Source organism: Pleurodeles waltl, chromosome 4_1, assembly GCF_031143425.1.
Source record: "Pleurodeles waltl isolate 20211129_DDA chromosome 4_1, aPleWal1.hap1.20221129, whole genome shotgun sequence".
NCBI classification, from domain to species: domain Eukaryota; kingdom Metazoa; phylum Chordata; class Amphibia; order Caudata; family Salamandridae; genus Pleurodeles; species Pleurodeles waltl.
In genome coordinates, this window is record NC_090442.1 from 657,501,774 (window position 1) to 657,524,736 (window position 22,963).

A 22,963-nucleotide genomic window follows, 5' to 3' on the forward strand; every position below is an offset into this window, starting at 1 on the left:
AGGCACCCTTGCACCATGGTGCAAAGCTGCCTGCACTTGCGCCATGCAGCAGATTGTGCGGCAGCTCAGGCAGAGAGCAGGAATGTGGCGTATATTGGTAAATATGGTGCTTTCCTGGCCTCTCCGTTTCACGCAGTGCAACAAGTATTCTTGCTACATTGCATTGTGTGAAAGATTGCTAAATCTGGCCCTGACTGTCAGCCATCTTTGACCTGATCCACCAGGGTATTGACCACCAACAGAAGCATATAGGCAGATCACTGGGTCTCCAGGACCTCAGGTCTCAGAGTGCTATGACCTCTGGGCAAAGTGGTGAACCCAACCACCACCATATCAAAGTCTCTTAAAGTCCAAAGTCTTCAACAGACATCTGCTGAACACCTGCTACTTCGGAGGTCGTGACTGAGGATGGCTAGACGAGGGATCACACATCACATCCAGTGTGGCACTTAGCTAACTTGATCCTTTCCTCGACTCTGTATAAAACGTCTCATTAAAAAAATAGTAAATAATGTCCCATTTTCTCAGAGTTAATGAAAGCATCTCCCAGTACTGTTACATCCGGAAAGTATAGGCATAGTTTTATTTCACACAGTGTGTTCCATTTTCTTTTGTTTGTCTCAATTGCAGCAGTCACCGCAAGTGTGGAAATCCAAGAATATCAACTATAGGCAAAAGAACTGAGGTTCAAGGATATCTATTTTAGGAAGAAGAATGGTGATCCGCTCTGGGACATGAAGCTTTAGTGATTAGTTTGATAAGAGACAACAGCTGAAATATCAAAGCATCTTCGGCAGTTGTGGTGCTCCCCTTATTCCACATAGCATAGACATGACTCAGAGAATCTAGGATGACTTTAGAAAGACCATTTAGATTGCACCCTGATCATCTCAAACCGGAGACATTGGTCACAGAACAGTGTGATGTGTGGGTGCAGCTGAGACGGAATACAGAAACCAAGATGTGGTAGAATGAGGGGATGGATTATAGACTGAGAGCAGACACTGGACACAAACTAACGTCTGTGTTAGAAATCAAGGGTGTAGACTCCAAGGCCATTTAACTTCAGCTCATGTTGCCCGGAGTGGAGTATTTCACAAGCAGGAGACTGAGTTTACCAAATGAAAACTGGGATCACTGCAGCGGTGTAACTTCCAACAGTGCTGCATGTGCAGTGGCACCGGTGATGAGGGGCCCACTGAATCCTGATTATCGCTGTGTTCTAGGTCTTAGAGGGCAGCCAGAGGGCCCACTTCCTTCCTTGTACTAGGGCCCATGGCACACTGATTGTCCCACCGGGTCACAGGTCGTCCTAGACTTCCATATTATTCTTTTTGCTCCCTACAGGTTACTGTACAGACGCCTCACACTGTTCAAGAGCACAGGTGAACTAATCCAATGTGAAGAATGTAAAATAGAATCACAGAAGAAAGAGACGTGCTCACATTTAGTACAGTGAACTTTTTGTGAAAGGGAGAGGAACGACACAACAATAAAAACAAGTGTCAGAACTCGGTGCCTGACAGTTACTGTTGCTTCACCCTCTCTGCTAAACATGATATCATTTTAAAGGAGGTCCTGAATTCGTCAGAATTCTGTTTTTGCGCGCCTCCAGAACAAGAGCACTTCAACAAAAGCAGTGATAATATGTGTATTGAGAAGTCTTGGACTATGAACTTTCACATTTCACACTGGTCCTTTCCCTCGCCACGGCAGGCCCCAGGGCCGTGACTAATGGTACCCAGTGTGTCACGCGCCGGGCTGTGCCATGCTGTCACCAAATGAATCATGTCCTACTGTCGCCTTTGCAGTCGATGAAGACTCAGAATTTCTCAAGTCAGTGTCAATGCCACATTGTTGCAGCAAGGATGGAAAAGGGATGTGCGGAACATTGTTACAGACAGACTTCCCAGAATAGGACAATCCTGGGATTGTGGCGCGGAGTCCTTCACAGCCAGTGAGACTATTGTGTCGCCAGCTCACGCCTCACTTTGTACGTCCCCCGCGTTTACCCAGTCCAGCCGCAGGGGTTCAGAGCTTCATAGCTCCATGGGTCACACTGAGACCCAAGGCCGATCACTGCTCTAAACAGTTTCTGAGGGGAGGGGGCACGTGACTCATTCAGACCTCGAGAGCCAATTGGATGTTTTTTTCACTGACTGGCAATGGAAATGAGTGGAAGCCATATTTATCTAGTAATTATTGAGTCCAGATTTAAACTGACCCAAATGAAAGTAGTTAACAGGCTTAGTTAGTTCTTAATACAATAAATGTTTACTCTGGGAACCAAAAATGGTAGGCGGGGACGGGTGGGCGTTAATTAGCCACAGAAAGGTGATAGGGTCCTGATGGGTGGAGTCAAGCAAGAAGGAGTGGTGAGGGGAGGAGTTAGGCGGAGCAGCCAATGGCAGACAGCCTATGGTATGACACTACATGCACATTTTTACAAACTGTCCTAAAGCAGTTGATAACAAGGGAAACTGTAACAGTTAGGCTCCTGTGAATTACTTAATTTCTCATACACAGACTGCATTTTAAGTGGCTTAAATTGGGGTTACAGCACCTGCCACAGAAATCGTTTTGTCACACCAAGGTATAACATTGGAAAACTTGCTCAGGTGGATATTGCACATGCTCGAGTGATCTGTGTCCAATGTCTCATCATGGGTCTGAAGTGTAAAAACAGATTTGAGGGTTAATGGTAATGTTCAGGCCATAGATTTGTTTTCTGTGTATTTTGGCTCCAATACATTTATTGCTTGTGTAACCTGCAGGTCACACGTTACAATCGAAGTAAAATTGCCCACTGAGCTCTGTGTATTATGCAAATAGCAACACCTACTTGCAAGTGCAATGTATACGTCTGACTCCTTCTATGTTTTCACTCAAGCTCTCGTTGTTTAAAGGTTAATAAATGGGTTGCAATAATCTTACCATTAAAACCTAAAAGATAAATGTCGTTTGTATTGTGCACATTATGAATAGTGTTTTTTAGTGTAATTACACACATAGACATATCTGCCTAACATTCCTACAATACTCACATAAGAACTTGAGAAAGTTAAAACCACTTTCAAGTTTCAGTTTATCTCATGACAATTTGTGAAGTGACACAGGGCCATAACGCCGACCCCTGTAGTGCAAGGGGGGCCATAAACCCTACAGCATCCCTCAGCCCTTTGGGGCACTCCCCATTCATATGAATGCCAATGAATATCTGTAATATATGGGAGACTCTGGGCCCTTCTTCACATTCTGCAGCGGGCCATCATTTTGTGTTATGCCACTGACGTCACATGCTAGGTACATCTTTGTTCTACTAATGAACCTTTCAGGCTGGTTGTTCCCAGCCAGGAAGACACAGAACAAGGAATTATTGCTAGTGAAGTGAAGCATTTGCAGCCAGGCAACACTGGAAAGGAATACAAAGGCCCTGTCTTCACTGCAAGCCATTGCTTCACTCAAGGAAACACCTGCTCATTGTCTCTGAGTGTTGTGATACTACATGCACATGGACACAGCCCAGTTTTTTGTTGTGGCCAACCTGAAACCCAGTTCTTGCAGAAGGGTAGCTGATCAAACCGAAATTTGTCCAGCAGTAAACAGTATGTATTAGACTCCCATCAAGGTGCATACATAATCTTCCTGAACAAGCCCTAGGGTCATTGGCTGGAACAAATAAAGACGCGGGGGCACACAGTTTGGTTCTGTCACGGTTTTAAAAAAAACCTTGAAATTCCCCAGTTATAGTTTATTGAGCTAACGACAACGTGTGCCCCTGTCATATGCTGCTTAGGGACAAGTGGTGGTTCTGTTATTAACAATAAGCAGCTAATTTCTTTGCTTTTGCTACTCAGGATCATAAACATAACTTGCCTGCAACTTTGGTGTTTCAGTAAATTTCTGATGTTTATACGCGTGACCAAATAACACATAACACTTAGGGTAATTTTACAAAGAATCACACATTTGTTACTATTGTGTATTCCATGTTATCACTACAGTACAGCAAAATTGGCTTGAGAAAAACAGTTTACTGCCTTACAGCTTGCATGTCCCAAAGACTTCAAAGAGGAAACCGACACTATTAATTGTCAGGAGACCTCTTCGATGTGATATTACCCCACTGCACAACTTTAACCTCTATCATCCTGGTTTTGGTTACACACCTTTTTAAAAGATTCATAAATCACTACTGTGTAAAACATATACGTAGATGTGCAGAGTATAATATGCTATATGTTATCATTGTTCAGGAAAAAGACGGCCAACAAGATATATATATTTACTTGCTGAGCTAGAATCATACCTAAATAAAGGATTAGTATTTTGTGCTTAAGTGACTGGTATGAGGGTTACGCTTATACAGCCAGCTTTGTTTTTTAATCACAATGCCTGATTTCTGCTGATATACAGCTAGATGGTTCAAGTGGGTTTTCATATCCGCCCATGTTGCAACCAGATTAGCATCGCCAGTGTTGGGCAAAGAAGCTGTCCTTTTTTGGGAAGCATTGCTGTTGCTCAGTAGATATCAATTGTCAGTGAGATTGGCTTCCATTGTTCTCGTGGCATCCAATAAATCCCGTCTGTTCCTGCCAATGTTGCTAGTATTTAGGGAGTGCACATCTTCCTCCAGCGGAGAGATAATGGCCACGCCACCTCTGTGTCATGGATGCTTCAAAAGCCTCAGGATGCCCTGTATTCCCGAGACTGTGTATGTCTTTAAGATGAGTCAATCATAGAACAGCTTATGACGCAGAGGGCGAGTCACTCTTTGCGTCAGAGTCTGATAGTCATTTCTGAGCACATCTTGAATTGTGCTTCCATTTTGCTGACCAAGATCTCAACCATAAGAAATGTTCAAGTTAACCCTAATTTTTCCTGTTATGTGTTTTCTTTCTACAATCAGTCTTTCGCAATACAGTGACGAGAACATGATGGACCCGTACAATTTAGCAATATGCTTTGGGCCAACGCTGATGCCTGTTCCGGACATACAAGACCAGGTCTCGTGTCAGGCTCATGTCAATGAAATTGTCAAAACAATCATCATCCACAACGAGAACATCTTCCCGGATGCCAAGGAGCTGGAGGGCCCGGTGTATGAGAAGTGTATGGCGGGGGATGACTACTGGTAAGCCCTTGCACATTGTCGATGCCTCTTAGTGTAATATCGCTTGCTTCTGCATTACCAGGATAATCCCATGCACAGGGGCGGGTATGGTCTCGAATTTGAAAGTAGCCAGGGGTCTATGAGCATATGCATCCCCCTAAAAGCTTGGCTCCCTGGCTTGGGGGCTTGGGAAGCCCATAGCATTGAGAGAGCCGCATTATTCCAGGTGAGGTGACAAACCGCTCTCTTAAATAGAACAGCCTTTTGACTCTTGGCATTAGTTTTAGAACCAAAGTACGTGTGATGCTTAAAAAAGCCCCATCTGCTCAGCACACTTGGTAAATGATTGATGAGTGTTTCCTACGTACATGTACTCCGAGGTAGAGAGGAGCGCAGGAGTGAATGGTATTCCCTAAGTACCACAGAGCGAAGCCAAGAACGGAATTGGCATACAGGATATTTTTTAAATGCAGGAGTAGTTGTCAGGCCAGCAGTGCACTAGGAAGTACAGCATGTTCACTGTAAGGAAACAAACCCCGAACAGTCGAGGCATCCCTGTGGGCGTAAACCAGCTCGCAGCCCCGCTGAGAGGATATGAAGTCAATGTGTGCATCGCATGCAGCCTGTCTGCAGATGCCAGGGTTGTGGTGAGAGGTACGCCATTTACAAGGATCCTGGAGGTGCATGCACGGTTTTAAATCTCCGAGGTATAGAATTTCATGTTACTTAAAAACGTCAAGTCTCTCTCTCTCTCTCTCACTCTCTCTCTTGTGCTCTAGCCATTTTTGTTATTGCCTGAAAATTGGTGGACACACAAGGAACTCTGCAGTGTATATGTTGAAACAAATAAGATGTTTCAAAACACCGCACCTGTGCTCGACGCCCGATGGCACTGGTCGCACCGTCCTAAAGCTGGTCCTGGCAGTCCCATTTGGGTCCTAATCTTGGTGGCAAATGGCGTAAAACAGATGAAGATGAGTAGGAGATTAGCTGACAGGGGGGATCGGAAGCCCGTGAACGAACCTCAACAATAGTTCATGTAAAAGTGCGTGCGGCGCGGCAGCAGAGAGACTCGGGACACGGTTACTAGTGCTAACGCTCGGGGAAGACTGCCGGTTCACAGCTCCCTTAGTTTATTAAACTCCGCCCCAAAGTCCGCCTTCGCGACCTTTGGGGGCAACAAAGTATTATAGAGCCCGAGTGGCTCTCTACATCCCTCCAAGATTTTATTTCACAGCACAACAATTTATTACAAATAATCGCAACTACAACTGTCACATTAGTGTCAACATAACCAAAAGAGACAGAGGAATAGGTCGAAACAGGCTATAGACATGAGTGTAAGGAACGAGTAATTGACCAGGACAGAGGGGGAGAAAAGAGGGGAAAATATAGAAAGGTGTAGCAAGGGGGGGTAAGGAAACGAGAGATGGACTGAGGTATAGCTACGAGATAACTGTTCTGTGCGCTTCTCGTATCTGGGCCATCACGATGGTCAGCCGCACTTCAGCTAACTCAGTTATGGACAACACAGTTCACCGTCTCTTAGCACATGCAGTCACGAAGTCGCTGACTCTGAGCCGGATTGGGCGGAATATGATACCTCTCACTCAGACTACTCAAACTAATTTCCTGGTATCGCCTGGCTGGGCGTCGCTTGGTCTCCTGACTCCTCGTTGACTCCTTCATCAGCTTCTCGAATGGTATCTTCATCTTCGGTTTCTGGATAATCTTCCGCAGGCACCCTTGCTCTTTTGAAATGCGGGATGTTTCTTGTCACTTGTCTGTCAGCACGTCTGGCGGTTACCATGGACCCTTGGGTTTGCACCACTTTCCACACCTCAGGTTCAAACGGAGTTTAGAACTTGCCTCCTAGTCATCGGTTTCTCACCACCACCTTGTCACCCACCTGAAAGCTCCGGGATTGTGTTCGTCTTCGGGCTGTGGCTCGTTCATTGACTTGTTTCCGCCGTTGTTGCGTGGCGGCCATGTCCAGTGCTGTCGGTTCCCAGCATGCTCCTGCCGGGATGCAGTCACGCGGGGCAACTTTGAAGAGCAGGGCAGCCGGTGCACACCCCGTGGTGCTGTGGGGTGTTTGCCGATAGGCTCGTAGGAATTGTTGGAGACTACATTCTAGGCCTTTTTCTACGGTGATTCTCGGTGCTCGATTTAATGTGCACATGAACCTTTCCACATCGCAATTGGCTTGCAGCCAGTATGGTGTTATTTTGCAATAGCGTATGGCTAGTTCATCTAAGAAAGTTTTGAAGTCTTGGCCTTGGAATGGAGGCCCATTATCAGTGCGGATTTCTTCCGGAATGCCAAATGTGGCAAAGACTCTCTCCAGCACCGGCCTCAGGTTCTCGAACGAGGTGGATAGCACCGTTTCTACTACCAGGAATTTTGTGAATGAGTCAATCAATACCACTGTGAGCTTACCATCTGGGAAACTCCCAAAATCCATGCTCACTTTTGACCATGGGTGGAGGCATGGTGGTTCCGTAATCACTGGGTTGACAGGAGGGTTGATAGATGTTATGATGCACGAGTGGCAGTTCCCCACAAAATAGTCTACTTTTGTGTCCATGGCTGGGAAGCATACTTTTGCTCGCAGTCTCGCTTTTGTTTTTGCTGCCCCTTGGTGGCCTTGATGATCTAGTTTCACCACTCGGTCCCACAGACTGTGGGGGATTTCTATCTTCTGACCCCGTAGCAGAAGACCATTGCCTCTGATGGACAACTCCCCCCGGACTTTCCACAATCCTTGCATTGCTACCCTTTCTTCTGAATCGTACGTTTTCAATCTTTCCAGGAAATGCTTCCACTTGTTTTGTCACATGTCCTCCTTCGCCCGGGTGATAACCCGGTCTTTGTTTGATTCCTCCACCAGCTCTGCTACAGTCAAGGCTATCGGGCACACCGCCTGGATTAACAGGTTGACAAAACATTCCATCTTTTCTTCATCTTCGTTCTCCAGAGTTTCCTTGATAGTCGTCTGTGGATGCCTCGACAAATAATATGCGGGGTTACTTGCTTCTGGGCGGTAAATGACCGTGAAGCGGTATGGCTGTAACAAGACCACCCACCTCTCTATTCGTGGGGGAGCCAATCTCATTGAGCTGGTAAACAGAGATATCAGCGGTTTGTGGTCTGTGATGACTTGGAACTCTTGGCCATACAGATACAGATGGAAGTGTTTGCATGCCCATCTGAGGGCCAGCGCTTCTCGTTCTACCTGGGCATACTGCATCTCTACCGCTGACAGAGCTCTGCTAGTGTATGCAACTGGGGTCCATTCTTGGGGGCTCTGTTCTTGCATGAGGACTGCACCTAGCCCTACCCGCTTGCGTCCAACACCACTTCTGTCCTTTTCTCTTCTCCGCGTGGAAGTACGCCATGGTTACATTATTTAGCAGTGCTCCTTTGATGTCTTGGAAGGCTCTGTCAGCGTCAGCAGTCCGTTCCCATCTGTGATTGACTTTTGTCAACCGTCGTAGCGGCTCAGCCATCGTGGCCAGTTGGGGAATGAGCCTGCCACAGTAAGTGGCCATTCCTAGGAAACTCCTAAACTCCATGGCATTTTGTGGAGTAATTGTTGCCGGATGGCTTCTACTTTCTTTGGATCTACCTGTAGCCCATCTTTTGAGAAGATGTATCCGAAGAAATCAATGGATGAGCGATAGAAGGCACACTTGTTCTTGTGTAATGTCAGGCCGGTTTCAGAAAGCCTCTGTAGGGTGGCTTTAATGCAGAGGTGATGCTCTTCCTTCATCTCTGAGTAAATCAGAATTTCATCACTTAGGTTAATGACTCCCGCTATTCCGGACAGTGTCCCTCGGATGGCATTTTGGAAGACTTCAGCTGCGGATGAAACTCCGAAATTGAGCCGTTTGAACCATCAGAGTTCGACGTGTGTGGAGAAGGTGGTGATTTTTCTACTGTTGGGCTCGAGCTCTAGTTGGTGGTAGCCTGAATTGAGATCCAACTTCGAGAACCACCGTGCACCATTGAGGTCTGCGATGTTGTCATCCAACGTAGGTGTGATGTGGCGTTCTTGTCTGATCGTCCTATTAGGTAAGCACATATCCATGCAGAGGCGGATAGCTCCTGGCTGTTTTGGCTTTAGGGCGATCACCAGCGGTGAGACCCAGGGTGTAGGCCAATCCACTTTCTCAATCACACCTGGTTCTCTAACATCAGTAGCTCTTTCTCCACAGCTGGGCGTAGATGAAAAGGCACTCTTATGTGTCTCAGTGCTATCAGTGTCACAGTTTCGTCGATATACAGTTTCACCTGCTTGCCTCTGAGTTTTCCCATCCCGGTGAATATCTGTGGAAAGTCCAGAAGGATAGTTTCGGCATATGACTCGTACATTTGTCGTGCAAAAAATTCTAGCTCAAGGTCCTCTGCTGTATGGCACCCTAGCAAAGTGCCACGATCTCCTTTCACTACGTAAAATTTTGCTTGGGTGCTATGCCTTTCAATCGTGACTAGTACCTCTATCGTGCCCTGCAGTGGCAGGGTATCTCGTCCTCCATAGGTATATATTTTGGTGTTGCTGGGTGATAGTGATGGCTTTGGAGACAGTTGCTGATATATCTTGTTGTCCATCACATTGACTGATGTTCCTGTGTCAATGAGTACCGTGGCCAGGGTGTTGTTGATCTTGACCGTACTCATGGGGGAGTGGGCATCGTTTACGCTGCCTTCCTCCTGAGAATGATATAACAGACACATCTTCCTCTTCTTCTCCATCATACATTGGTGGCTCCATGTCACCTTGTGCTTGGATTGCATGCACTTCTTTTTCTATGTGCTTGACTGCTGTTGTCTTCTCTCTATGATCTTGGGGCTTGCCTTTCCCCATCCAGCACACTTTCGCAAAGTGATTCACCTTCTCGCATTTGTTACATATTTTGCCCTTTGCCGGACAGTTGCCTGGAGTCTTGTGTTCATACCCGCAGCTGCCACAGGCCTCTTCTCCCTGTCTCGGAGTGCTGGATTGTCGTCCTGGGCTTGCGCAAGTCTGAATGGCGTCTACTTGTTCATCTTTGACAGTCACGGGCTTTGATGATGGTGTTGCCGCCATGGCCTGTCCCCTTACTGCTGCCATGGCATCCACCCGCACAGCAGATAGTTTGTTTGAGTGCGCAAGGATGAGGATCTCGTCGAGGGATATCCCCGGCTGTTGCATGATAAGTTTTCACAAAAGGTTTGACCGGCACCCTTGGATTTTCTGTGCTCTTATTTCTTCATGCTGGTTCAGTCTTTTATATGTTCTGGCTAGTTTTCGCAGTCTCGCGTATAACATGTGGCCCGACTCCGTCTCAGTCTGTTGAGCCTGTCGCAGTTTGAATCTCTCGTAGTCGGGATTCGGTTGCGGGTCAAAATGTCTGTTTAGCGCTGTAACCGCGGCATCAAAGTCTTTCGGGGCTCCTGTGTCAGGCAGGGAGTCAAATAGCTTGTAGAGCTCGTCACCACCCACATGTAGCATCAATGACCCATGCACAGCGCCATTTGTTTTAAAGTGCTTGTAAACGCTGGTTTTACTAATCCATTCATTTATCCACATAAAATATAATTATGTTCTTTGCAGCTGGTATATTAACACTAAATGCTACTTTATGGGGAGTCAAAGCTACCCCTGGGCAAAACTCTTATCTCTCTCCCTATCAGGAACATTAATCACGAGATATCCTGACATTTTAATTGCTTCCCGAAGGCTGGACGCACAAGGAACTTTTCAGCAGGTGATTTTCAGTCTCAAGTTTCAAAAGTCATTGCTGAACACGACTCTCCCCTGAGGTCAGCGCACCACCCTAAAGCCAGCCCTGTATTTAGGTTTCATATCCATGCACGACATCCAGCCCCGCCGGCTCTCTGAAGAGATGTGGCTGCACTGTCTTGGACGAATATGTGATGGAACAACTAGGTCCTAAACAACTACTTGCCTAAACCACTACTGCCAAACAACTAAAAAGTCTCTCCAACGAAGTATTGAACAACTACTGTCTAAACAATGATTTTGCCTGAATAACGATTGCCTGAACATCAAATTTTAAGGTACTTTTTTTTCTTTTTTTTTAAATGGTTTATTAGTTGTTTAGAATTGAGATATATATATATATACATAATATATATATATATATATATATATATATATATATATATATACACATATCAATTCTAACCAACTAATAAACCTTTAAAAATAAAAACTTACCTTAATATATTGATATATATATCAATTCGAAACAACTAATAAACCATTAAAAAAAAAAAACTTACCTTAAAATTCGTAGTTCAGGCAATCGTTATTCAGGCAAAATCGTTGTCTAGACAGTAGTTGTTCAGTACTTCGTTGCAGAGTTTTTTCAGTTGTTTAGCAGTGGTGGTTTAGGCAAGTAGTTGTTTAGGACCCAGTTGCTCAGGATGTTTCCCCCTTGGGCTGCACAGCGGTTGTTTTTGGAGGGCAAAGCATCGTAGCATCCAGATACACGAACGCCCTTTATCCCACTAGAAGAAAAACGTGTTGCTTTTTGTTTTGCGGGTTAATGTTCTGCCAGTGCGTGTGTCGGTAACGGTAGAAGGTTATTCATTGGCGCTGTGTTGGTGAGACATTCCCGCCTTTTGTTGTAAGTTAAAATCAGCATACTTCATTCCTTACAAAAGGGTGTTTCTTGTTTGCAGCGACAGCCCCTACAGTGAACACGGAACATTGGACGAGGTGGACCAGGAAGGCGGCGCCGAGACGCACACCAGTGAAGATGGTATGTCCCTTTCAACGGATGCTTTGCCAGACTTCAGTGTTACTTGCAGTGTTTCCTTTTCCATGCACGGGATAAAAAATTCTGCAGACGTCGCATCCCCCTTATCAAGTGTGTGTGTGAGAGAGAGAATTACATTTAATCTTGCTTTCTGGCACTGCCATACTTTTTAACGTGTTTGTTTCACAATTATAAATGTTACCCTAAACGCCCCAGTCTGCACAAACAGGACTGCAGAGGTCTGCTTACACCTGGCCTCGAGCATATCGAGCTCTCCGGTGGTCTTTGTTGTAGTTTGACTCCTTGCAAAGGGGGTTTCTGATCAGATGGCTGAGCAACGCAGAGTCCTTTGCTGACAGTCTTTTGTTACTTGCGGCTGACCAGTGTGAAATACCCAGCAGGGCAAACCCAGCCTTTGTTCATTTGTAGGTCTGCACATTTTAGTACCACAGAACCTTTAGCAGTAACTCGTTTTATTTGAGTTCTAAAAACAGCAAAAAATGCAGCATTCACCTCAAATTATTTCCAAGCCTTGCATTCGTAAATGTTGAAAGCTTTGCAGAGTGTTGTTTGGGATTTTCTGAGTCAGTGGGGCCTGATTTTGTTTAGTCCAAATATTAGTTCAGCTGCTTTATTTTATGCAGTGTTGTATTGAATTGCACATTTTTGGAGCTGAAATAAAGGTAATTCATAAGTTACCAGCTTGGGTATCTGGGGCACAGACTTGTGATAGGAGGGAACTAATAAGTAGGATTTGATGTTTGGGAGGATTCTCTGTTAGGTATATCTCTGCCTTAGCTCGGTTTAGCCACAGATCTGTTAACCTCAGAGAGTTTACTTGCATCTTGTGCTGAAAAAGTAAATCTGAAATTATGTGTTTGAATTATCCAGATGTTTGCTTTAGGCAGATACCAGCTCCTTCCTGAACTGCAAGTGATTTGTGTGTCTGGCACCTCCATTTGAAATGTAGGTTTTGATATTTAAAGATGGCAGCTTGAGGTGGGGCGAGAGGAGCTTTAGGAGTCATTTGTCCTGTGGATGTAGGAGGGCTGGAGTGCGAGTGCAATCAAGTCATCAGCCGGCCAAACTGAGTACTTTTCTTTCCTTCATCCAGTAGGAGGGATTTCTCTGAGGATCATCATGGTAGATCCTGCTCCTCAAATGGATCTAAAGCCTGCAGTATGCACTAGTATCTTGCTAATCGATGGGTGAATTTATGCTATTATACTGCCATCTCTTTTTAGGTTGAGCATAGCAGTGCCCAAGCGCTGCTTTTCCGACGTGTTGGTATGTATCTGGGCTTTTAACTACACCCAACACACGCCCATCACTATCACTCGTCCGTGGGCTTGATTTTCAAAAATCCTCTCTTTTTTGTTGGCTAGCTGCTTTACATTTGTCCCTCCTTAGGGTGGTCTTTTTACTGCCTTGGGGACCGACCCTGTTACATGGATAATTGTAAGTTTGCCGATAACTTTGACTGCGAGCAAACTTCTTTTTCCTTTTGTGCGTCTCCTTCATGCATACTGCAGCGCTTTGAATCGGCGCGCTTATGTCAACTGTCTTACTTTTTATTTTCATTTCGTGTAGCAAGAAAAGTCCAGTTAGTAATTTATAACGCTAATAGCTCTAACTTGAGCAAATGAAAGGCCTATTGCTTTGAATGTGCTTGTTTATCTGGGTGAATATTAGGGGGTTGGAGGCATGCTCTTAATGGCCAGATGAAGAGGTACATTGTGCACTTCACTGCTTTGGTCAGTAAGAGGTTTGCACAACTTCGAATACCCTTCTGAGATTATGACATTCACAGCATTTGTCATTTTGTTCTAGCTCTCAGTGCATGTGGTGTAGGTTTTCTAAATCTGAGGAGTCATATGAGTAAAGATTGGAGGCAAAGCAGGACCAGTCATAATATTGTTTCTCAGTTTCTCAATTTTAGCATGATAGAAGTGTTTGGTAATATACCCAGAGACCTTCTAAATCCAAACTTTATTTTGGAGTGGAAAAACATGCTCAAGATATCTAGAAGTTGTTTTTGTAGAGTTAAAATGCTTTTTTTTGGTCTCGAGTCAGACAGCCCCCGAAATTCATTAAGACCAGCATTTTTCTTTCTGTTGTCTATAAGTCTAGTATCAATGTATTTTAGTATTGTGCTATCTCGGTCTTTGGCATGAATAAGCAAACCATTTACTTGTTTAAGATCACCATACTTTCACCACTAGGTTCAGTGTTATGGGCTTTGATGTTTAGGGCAGGCGGTGGTTCCTAGATAAAATCTTATATCATAAGAGTTACTATTTATTTTCTTTGTTTCTCTTTTAAGAGGGTTGCCCATGTCTTTCTTGGGTGGGATGCCACTGCATACTGTTTGAGAGCTTTTCAGCCATTCCATAAGTGTCTCTTTTTCTTACGTGTGGTTGGTAGGAGAGGGTAGGTAGTTTGGGGATACTGTTTAAAAGTGGTTTTGAAGTCATTGGTGCATTATTTATCCCTATGTGTGTAGATATAATACAACTAAGGGGATAGTGAGTTTAATTGTAGTCCTGTCTTTAGTTTCTGAAACTCTAGTTTGCCGGGAAGTATCAAGCGTAATACATGTCTAGTAATGTGCTTAGGGACAGTTGCATGATATTTTTTGTGAGAAGTGTATTGTGTTCTATTTACGAACCGTTCCAGTGCTCTGTGGTGGGTCTGAACTTATATGCAAAGATTGAAACCTCCTGCAAGCCAATGGGTTGGTGTTTTATGTCCGGAGGATCGAGTGTGTACTCCAGGGATTGTGTGTTGTATCTTGGAAATTGGTGTGAAACCACCATCACAAACAGTTTTATGTTGTTTACCACGCATCGGGTAGTGTTAGGAGGGTGACAAGACTGAGAAGCTAAAAGAAATAGTAACTTCAAATAAGAAGTGAAAGATGCCTGATGACGTCATTTAAAGCGCATGGAAAAAACCTAGACAGTGCTGAAATCTGTTGAGCTGAAGTCGAAGAATTCGACAGATTGTGGAAGGTGCATATTGCATTTCAGGTAATAAAAGAGTAAGATCTAAGATAGTTCTGGGGTCACACATCAAAGTTACTTCATCATTAATATTCCCTCTTTCACATTTCTGCATCAGGTTATAACAGCTTGTGTGGGAGCTTCGAAGGACCAGCTGTGCGCAGTGTGTCAATGTCCGAGTAAGATGGTGTCACATCTGCGTTCCTATTGATTCACATTGCCTTTTCAGCACCGCACATGTATGAAGATAGCTTTATTGATTGACAATTATGGCTCCCGGAGGGGAGGAGGACGAATGAAAAGAGATTAAATTAGCTGAGGTTTGAGAGCTGGGATTATTGATTGGTTATTCTGTAATATATTGTATTGGGTTCCAGTTTTCAGGTTCCCCAGTACATTAGCTAAAAGCCCCCGAACTCTTTCAGCGACTTCAGGTTTTCACATCAATGACCAGTGCCCCCACATGTAACATATTTATTTATTTAGGAGGATAGCTAGACTGGACAGATATGTAGTGCAGTACATTTTTGAGCTGCCGTCAACATTGTGAGATACGTACAGAAGGACGTGTGGTACAGAAAGGATAGTGACACTTCCACTGTAAGGTGTACGAGATTTTATACGTGTAATGTTGTGACAATTTGTGATGGGAGTGCGATGTAGACGGTAGATAAGAGCTATGTCCTGTATATTCATTTTTAGATGTGGCATGGGCAAGGATGGTACAGTCGGCCTGTTATTCACGTTCTTTCGAGTGCTGGTGTATGCCGGTTGCATGCTGCACTTCTAAAGTTCATTGCATGGTTTGAATATTGAGGTCGGGTTTCATGCAGTGTGGTGCTCACTATATGATTGCTTACTGAACACAATGCATAAAATAGAGTAAAACCGGTATGGCAAGAACTTTGACCAATGGAACGGGGGATCAGTTTTAGTTAGAGAAAGGAGACCTCCATCTCAGCAGTGCAATGTGTGCTGGGGAGCAATGAATAAAGAAATGGGCCAATGGCAAGCACTGTTCTTCTCTGTACAGATGCTACATATAGCACACTGAAACAGGAGATCCTATTGAGAAGACTCATTGATTAAATGCAAGGGTCCAGCACGGCCTTAAAATGAATCAATTCCTGTTTTGTTCTTAACCAAAGATGACAAGTATACATTGGAGTGGAGGGATCATCAGTAGGGAGGGAGACTTGGTGGACCACACTTATCCACGTTCTGACCCCTCTCTATATGTACTTGCCTGTTGATTTACACAGTGCAGTAATATCAGAATCCCTTCAAAATGTTTGATGTAGACACTGAAACTTATGTTCACCTGAACAGTAATTCAGGGCATCAGGCAAACATCATCAAATGCCGAGACCGCAGGTTCCACTTGATGAACGAAAGATGTTCCTCTGCTTGAATTGAGAGAAGAGAGCTCTTGTAACCGGGCCCAGCAAACCATGACAAGCATCCTCTCGAATGGCTTCAATTTTGACAATACATTTTTACCACTGGCTATCATTTTGTAGCACTGCAACCAGAAGCAGCTTCAATTAGTCATGTTACTAAATATGTCAGAACTTTAAAAAAAGCGTTTTCAATGCAACGGGGCTCGCATTTGCCCGAGTTGGAGCTATTTGCGTTGTAAACTCCTAACATAACTTTTCTTGCCACAGAAATTAAAAGAAAAAAAAACAGCGCGATCGCGCTGCAGGGAAAATGAACAGATAAAGTAGTCCAGAAACCAGGCTCAAAACATCGAGCCTCGTATGTTTCTAGTAGTTTACCGGTGCTGTGTAGGCAGGCTAAACACCGGAAAAGGAATGACGTATGCATGCCTTTCACAAATGAAAGCAAGCAGATTTTAAAGAGCAAACACAGGAATCAATGAAAGAGACTGACGTGACCTGGGCGTGGTTTGAAGCCCAAGGAGAGATTACTTTATGGACGGAGCGCTTTGCGCTCGCCCATAATGACCCCTGCAAAACAATGCAGGACTTGGTTTAAATAGACAGACAAAATGGACTCAAAACCTTGGAAATGTCATTGGTGACGCCGGGGCGGAGGAGCACTTGAAAAGACAAACATCCATGGAGAAGAGGTGACCCATTGAACTGCAAAGGGGAAATCCTATGCGTGCTAGTGAATAAGACAAATATGCCATTTAGTACAATCTGAACCAATTCTCACGAACCTGGAACATAGAGAAGACAATGATAGTTGGAAACAATATTTTATAAGGAGGCAGGTTCAACTGGTGGGCTTTGGTAAAATGCCTTTTGAATTTTACTTCTGGCTTTGCATCTAAAGAGCTGGCTATTTAAAATGATTGAAACCACCCACACAGGATTACAAGTTGGAGTTACATTTTTCCCTTATTTAAGATCGTATTGTTTACCAGATGTCTTCCCTGCTGTGAACCTGAAACTCCGAGCCTATCTGGAGGGGCAACATTCAGGTGCCCGCTGTGCAGGGGGCCATATGGAGCCCAGAGTCAGTGAATATTTGTGAGATATGTGAGCCCAAGTGCCCCTTACAATATTCTGCATGGAAGCCTCATCATTTTGCATTATGCCCCTGCCTAAACGTGTATGCGTTATAAAAAGGCTGAATCACAAAAAAAAATTTCAACTTGCTCAAGATCTTCATGCTCACATCATGAAATAAAAAGTGTACACGTTGCCCGTGCCCTAATTCAGAAATGTAGCACAAAAAAGTGATCCCCACCAGCTATCGATTAGTTAATTACAGTGAAGTACACAAAACAGCACATTGATCCTGTGTGTAAACGTATATTATTCACTTTTCATTATTTTGTTTGCATCATCTTATTACACAGAATTGCCTCATCTTATAAATATACAAAACAGCGAAGACTACTTTAAAATACAAAAGACCAACGAATGGTGATTTTCTGCACCCAAAAACACTGTTATAGCACCATAAAACACTCACATAAAACAGTTGTCACATACAAATAAATAATGTTCAGAGTCCTATCTATAAACAATCATACATAGCTCCCCATTGAGCAAATCACTGGATTGGCTTGGAAGAGTCCATTAAAGGTGCAATGGTGCACTGAGGAGTAAAGTATTCATATGTGCTGTCCCCTTCCCTACTGGCTTCAATCTATTTTTCTCCAAAAAGCTTGGTTCTTAGTTCCTTCAGTTATACGGGAAGGGCTATGGAACCTTTCTTGTGCTGTGTTTCGACGCATTTCGACCTCAGTGAGCTATGGGCACACTTTGTTTTACGAGGGGCATATTTACAAGGCCCCCTGTGGGACAGTATCGCCACCGCAGCATAACTGCGCAGTGTGCCCGCACATATTTACATGGCCACGTAAAGCTACATTGCATGGCTTTTCATGGCCTTGTAAGTATGGTCCCTTTTCACGCATAAGTCTACATGAAAGGACCATTCCATGGGTGTTGCTGTGGGTGTTCCCACGCAACACCCATGGAATCTGACGCAGTCCCAGATTTACAAGGTTTCGTAAACCTGGGAATGCGTCAGATTCATACGGTGCTGGCATGGCGTAAAAGTGGTGCAACAAGGAGAAATACCTTTATTTCTCCTTGTTGTGTCCTCTATGTGTGCTGCATCTTGCAGCACACATACAAGGAGGAAAACACCATTAATGATTGTTTTGTTTATGTGCAGGTAGGTGTCCCTTCCTGCACATAAACAGTCATCTCTGCTACATACCATGGTGCAAGGGTGCCTGCGTTGTCGCTAGGCAGCCAGTTGTGCAGCAGAGCAGAGGAAAGTACATAGATGCGTCGTACTGCTGTAAATACGACGCTTCCCTGCACTTTCCTAATGGTGCAGCACGGCACAGCAAGCTGGCTTGCTGTGCCACGCTGCGTCATTTTATTGTTAATATGAGCCTAAGGTGAAATGTTTGTAATGCTGTGCATAACACTGCGCTCACGCTCACTAGTAATACAGACAATGATGTAAATGGGTAACCTCATTTTCTTACAAAGCACTTAGTTTTCAGGCTTTTTAATCTGTCCCTATTTTCTACGTTCTCGGTGTATTTAGGTCTCTTGGGACTCGTTGTTCATAATAGGTTTGTTGGCTGCAGGTTATTCCTTCCTGACAAATGATGAGGCAGTGAAATTAAATTTGACTTAACGACATAAAATGAACCTGCTGAAGTACAGACTGCTCAGTGCTGTCTCCTCTTCCAGAGATTATGACATTTAGTGATGATTAACAGTGGGTAGCAACGACTCTAACATTCAAACGTTGCTTTTTTATGAGAATCACTAGTCTTGCGACAATCTGAACTTTTGAAAAGAAAACTGAATAAAGGCAAGTAACGCACATATCGTCTGAGGAATTGGGCGTTTCCTGAAATGTGTACTGACTGTGATGAGCTTGATGGGTATGTGTGTGCATAATGGATATAGTTCTATTGTCGTAAAGGTTCTTGCGTAGGTAGTGAGTTGCAAAACAATACCTACAATACCCAGCTAATTGGTCATTCATTTTATTGTCCACCCGAAAAGCAGGTACCTATGCGGTGATACCCTGAATTGAATATTTATCAGATTTGTGATTCTTATAGTGTTATTGTGTATAACATAAGTCTTAAGCAGGGACACTGCATTTAAGGCTTGTTGACTAATACTGTACTCAGCCCTACCCCGACCTGCTTAAAAAGTGACCTGTGTGTTGTGCAAAGCTGCAGCCTCCAACTTTCCCTCCTCCTGGCATAGCAATGCTGCAGGGATTCATTTTACGAAGGTATGTATCTCTCAGCCAACTCATCTGGTGGTTGTAGTCAAAGGTATCTCTTAAATCTCTTAAATGTGGCCAAAGTAGTTCTAACTAAAGCTGGGCATCCCCGTCTTTAAGGCTGAAGCATGCGGTGCCTCGTGGCTGCATTAATCAGCGAGTGTGATTAATTGCTGGATACAGTCCCCAGTGCACACGCAGAGTCTGAGAGATACGCATTTAGTGACAGTGATAATGCTTTCAATAATTATAACAGCTGCACTATGTCATCATATAAGCAAGAAGGGCTTTGTAGCCGCACGTGCCAATCACTAACGAGCATTTCGTTTCTGAATTGTAGAATGTGAGCCCATCGAAGCGATTGCCAAATTTGACTACGCCGGAAGGTCCGCGCGCGAGCTGTCCTTCAAGAAGGGCGCGTCGTTGCTCTTGTACCATCGCGCGTCGGACGACTGGTGGGAAGGAAGGCACAACGGCATCGACGGGCTCGTGCCGCACCAGTACATTGTGGTGCAGGACATGTAAGTTTGCCTTTTGGGATCCAAAACTGGTCAGACCTTCGGGTAATGCCAGGGGAGACGTACAGATAAATAAACGGATGTGACATAGAAACTACCAGGACCTCTGTGACGTATCCATCATTCTAATGCTTCCTTTCTGTTTGCCAATGTTATCATTGCTTTGTCATCATTATTGTTTCTAAATAACTATTTCAGTAATATTTGGCTTTCTTTCGTCTTTGGTTCTTGTCTTCCATATAACCCGACGCCTGAGGTCAGCCAGTCATATCCCACTTTCTGCTCCCAAAGACAAGTAAAACTGAGCTGGGGGTTGAACCCTCTACACCCAAAGCTCTTTTCCCTGAATCTTGTACACATCTAGGTCTTACTATAAGAAGCCTCTGTGATGTGTACGGGACTGGGTACTCAGCCACCAACCTTAGCTGTTTGTAAAAAATCAGGCACACCAAGGAATTAATGATTCCCTGCATCTCAAAGTCTTTTCATTCCCTAGGACAGAGGTCTTAAAAGTTTTTGATGCCGGAATCCCCTCTCAAACATTTTTTTAGGCATAAGGACCCCCTCCTGACAAAAAATTTCTAGAACCTGGCACTCCTTATCATCAACAATCATAAACATCCCCAATACCCACTGCAAACCATGTTTATGGTGAGGAAATAATAAGAAACTGTGTTTAGCAAACCAAAGGTCAGTGATTGTGGGGGCGTGGTCAAGGGTGTGGCTAAAAACATAGGTCCTCATTTATGAGGAATTGGCGTGGGGCAGCGCCGCAAGTCTTCTTGCTACACTGCCCTACGCCAATATAAAAGGGCAGGAATGCACCGTATTTATGAAATACAGTGCATTTCTGCCCTTGCCCCCTGCGCTGGTGTACAAATTGCTGCCTAGCATCAATGTAGGCAGGGTTGTTTTAGTGCAGGAAGGGGCACCTTACTGCACAAAAACAATCCTGACAGGTATTTTCCTCTTTCCGTGTGTGCAGCAGAATGCAACACACAAGGAAAGAGGAAAAAATGAGGATAAATGAAAAAATTCTCCTCATTCTGCCTGCATAAGGTTTTGGCACTGCTCCAGTTTATGTGATTTTGTAAATCTGGGTAGCACCAAAATCCCTGGGTGTTGCGTGGGAACACCCACTGCAATGCCAATGGAACGCCGCCTTGACACAGAGTAAGGCAACGCAGCGGCTTGTGCTGCTTTGATGTACTCCATATCTATGAGGCCATGCAAAGCCACGCAGGGTGGCTGTGCGTGGCCTCGTAGGTGTGACTGAGAGGCTTGTGCTGCCGGAGCATCACTAAAAGTCTTTCACCATCGGGTAGCTACATATAAAATAACAGGCAGCTTAAAAGAAAAAGAATTAAAAGAAAGTGGTTACTCATTGGCAAATGCACTGTAGTGCATTATGAAACCTCTATTAGTTAATGCACTGCAGCGGTCTGTGGGTAACTGGAGAGCCACAGAATTAAATCTTGGTTGGTGCAGTGGAGAAAAGTGACTTGTGTATTTGTTGTGCCATGAAGTCATAGCCTGTGACAGAAAGCCCTGTGAATATGTAAGTCATTTTTATATTTTACCATTTACATTTGTAGATCAACTCGTAGCTCACATTTGCATTTAATTCAGGAAGCAGCCCCCCTGGCATGATGGCTTCTTTAGCTGTCTGTGCAGCCTCCTTTCACAGCACAGGATACTCAATGAAAGTTAACAATCGGCTGGGGTAATGTGCGACCCCCTTTCCAGGACTCCATGGCCCCCCTGGGTGTCGCTACCCACAGATTGAAGACCTCTGCCCTCCGAGCATCAAGAAGTGGCTGTGAAATGACTTGAGAACTACACAAAAATCCCACCCAATACTATGGCTAATAAGACTATTCTTTCTTCCTTCATATCGTTCGTCATTCCTTGAGTCCATCCGTCCTTTTATGCACTTGTCCTTCCTCTTTTCTGATAGGCATTCTTTCATGTCATCCTTTATCCCTTGAGTCCTTTCTGCTGCCACCACTCCTCCCACCTAGGCTTTCCTTGCTTTCATCCTTTCCACCCTCCTTCTTTTCTTCTTTACACCCTTTCTGGCATCCTTCCTCCACTCCCCTCCGTTCCTTCTTATCCCTTTTCATTCTCTTCTTATTCAGTTTCATTCGTTCTTCCCCTCTCCCTTTTCCCTTCATCTTTCTTTCCTTTCCCAAACCCTCCTTTCCTTATGTTTTCCACCATTCTTCATTTACATCACAGTTCTTTCCCTCCATTAACTATGTTTGTCTTTTCTCCATCCGTTCTTCATCTCTTCTATTTCTCTCCATCCATTCCTCATGTTTTTTATGCTATACCTATTATTCTATGAGGACAGTGAAGTCCATTCTCACCTTCCAAATGGCCATCAAAATCCAACAGCTTGACTTGTTCCTACCCTGGTTTCCTGCCCTCCTGGGCAGTAGATGTTGGTGTGGTTTTAACACAGCCTGTAAAAAAAAAGAATTTATTAAGTGATAAATCGTTTGCAATTTCACAACTGTCTATTGACTGCTGATGCAACGACATTACTAACCCAAATGCCTTTCTTCTTCTTCTTCTCCATAGAAATATAATTTTAATCACATTAAAATGGTCTGTTTACTCCTCCATGTGAGGAAAAACGCTCATTACCCTTATTTCTACTATTCCCGCCTTTGTTCCGTTTCCAAGTTTCCCTGCTTTGTTGCTCTGCAAGATCATGAACAGAACAAACCCTTTGCCCATAAAAGGTATCACCTCGCCAGTTGTACTCAAATCGCCCTTCTTCCTCCATTAATTTTCCTGATGCTTTTCTCCAGCCACTAC

General features: G+C 44.3%; 1 protein-coding gene across 1 annotated transcript in view; it reads left to right on the forward strand.

The window, feature by feature from the left end:
* Positions 1-22,963, forward strand: part of SRGAP1 (SLIT-ROBO Rho GTPase activating protein 1) — a 413,075-nt gene that overhangs the window by 374,145 nt on the left and 15,967 nt on the right. Inside the window, exons 17-19 of the mRNA XM_069229120.1 lie at positions 4,910-5,134; positions 11,804-11,883; positions 19,963-20,143. Coding sequence (XP_069085221.1) covers positions 4,910-5,134; positions 11,804-11,883; positions 19,963-20,143 — 486 coding nt within the window. The remainder of the gene's footprint in view (positions 1-4,909; positions 5,135-11,803; positions 11,884-19,962; positions 20,144-22,963) is intronic.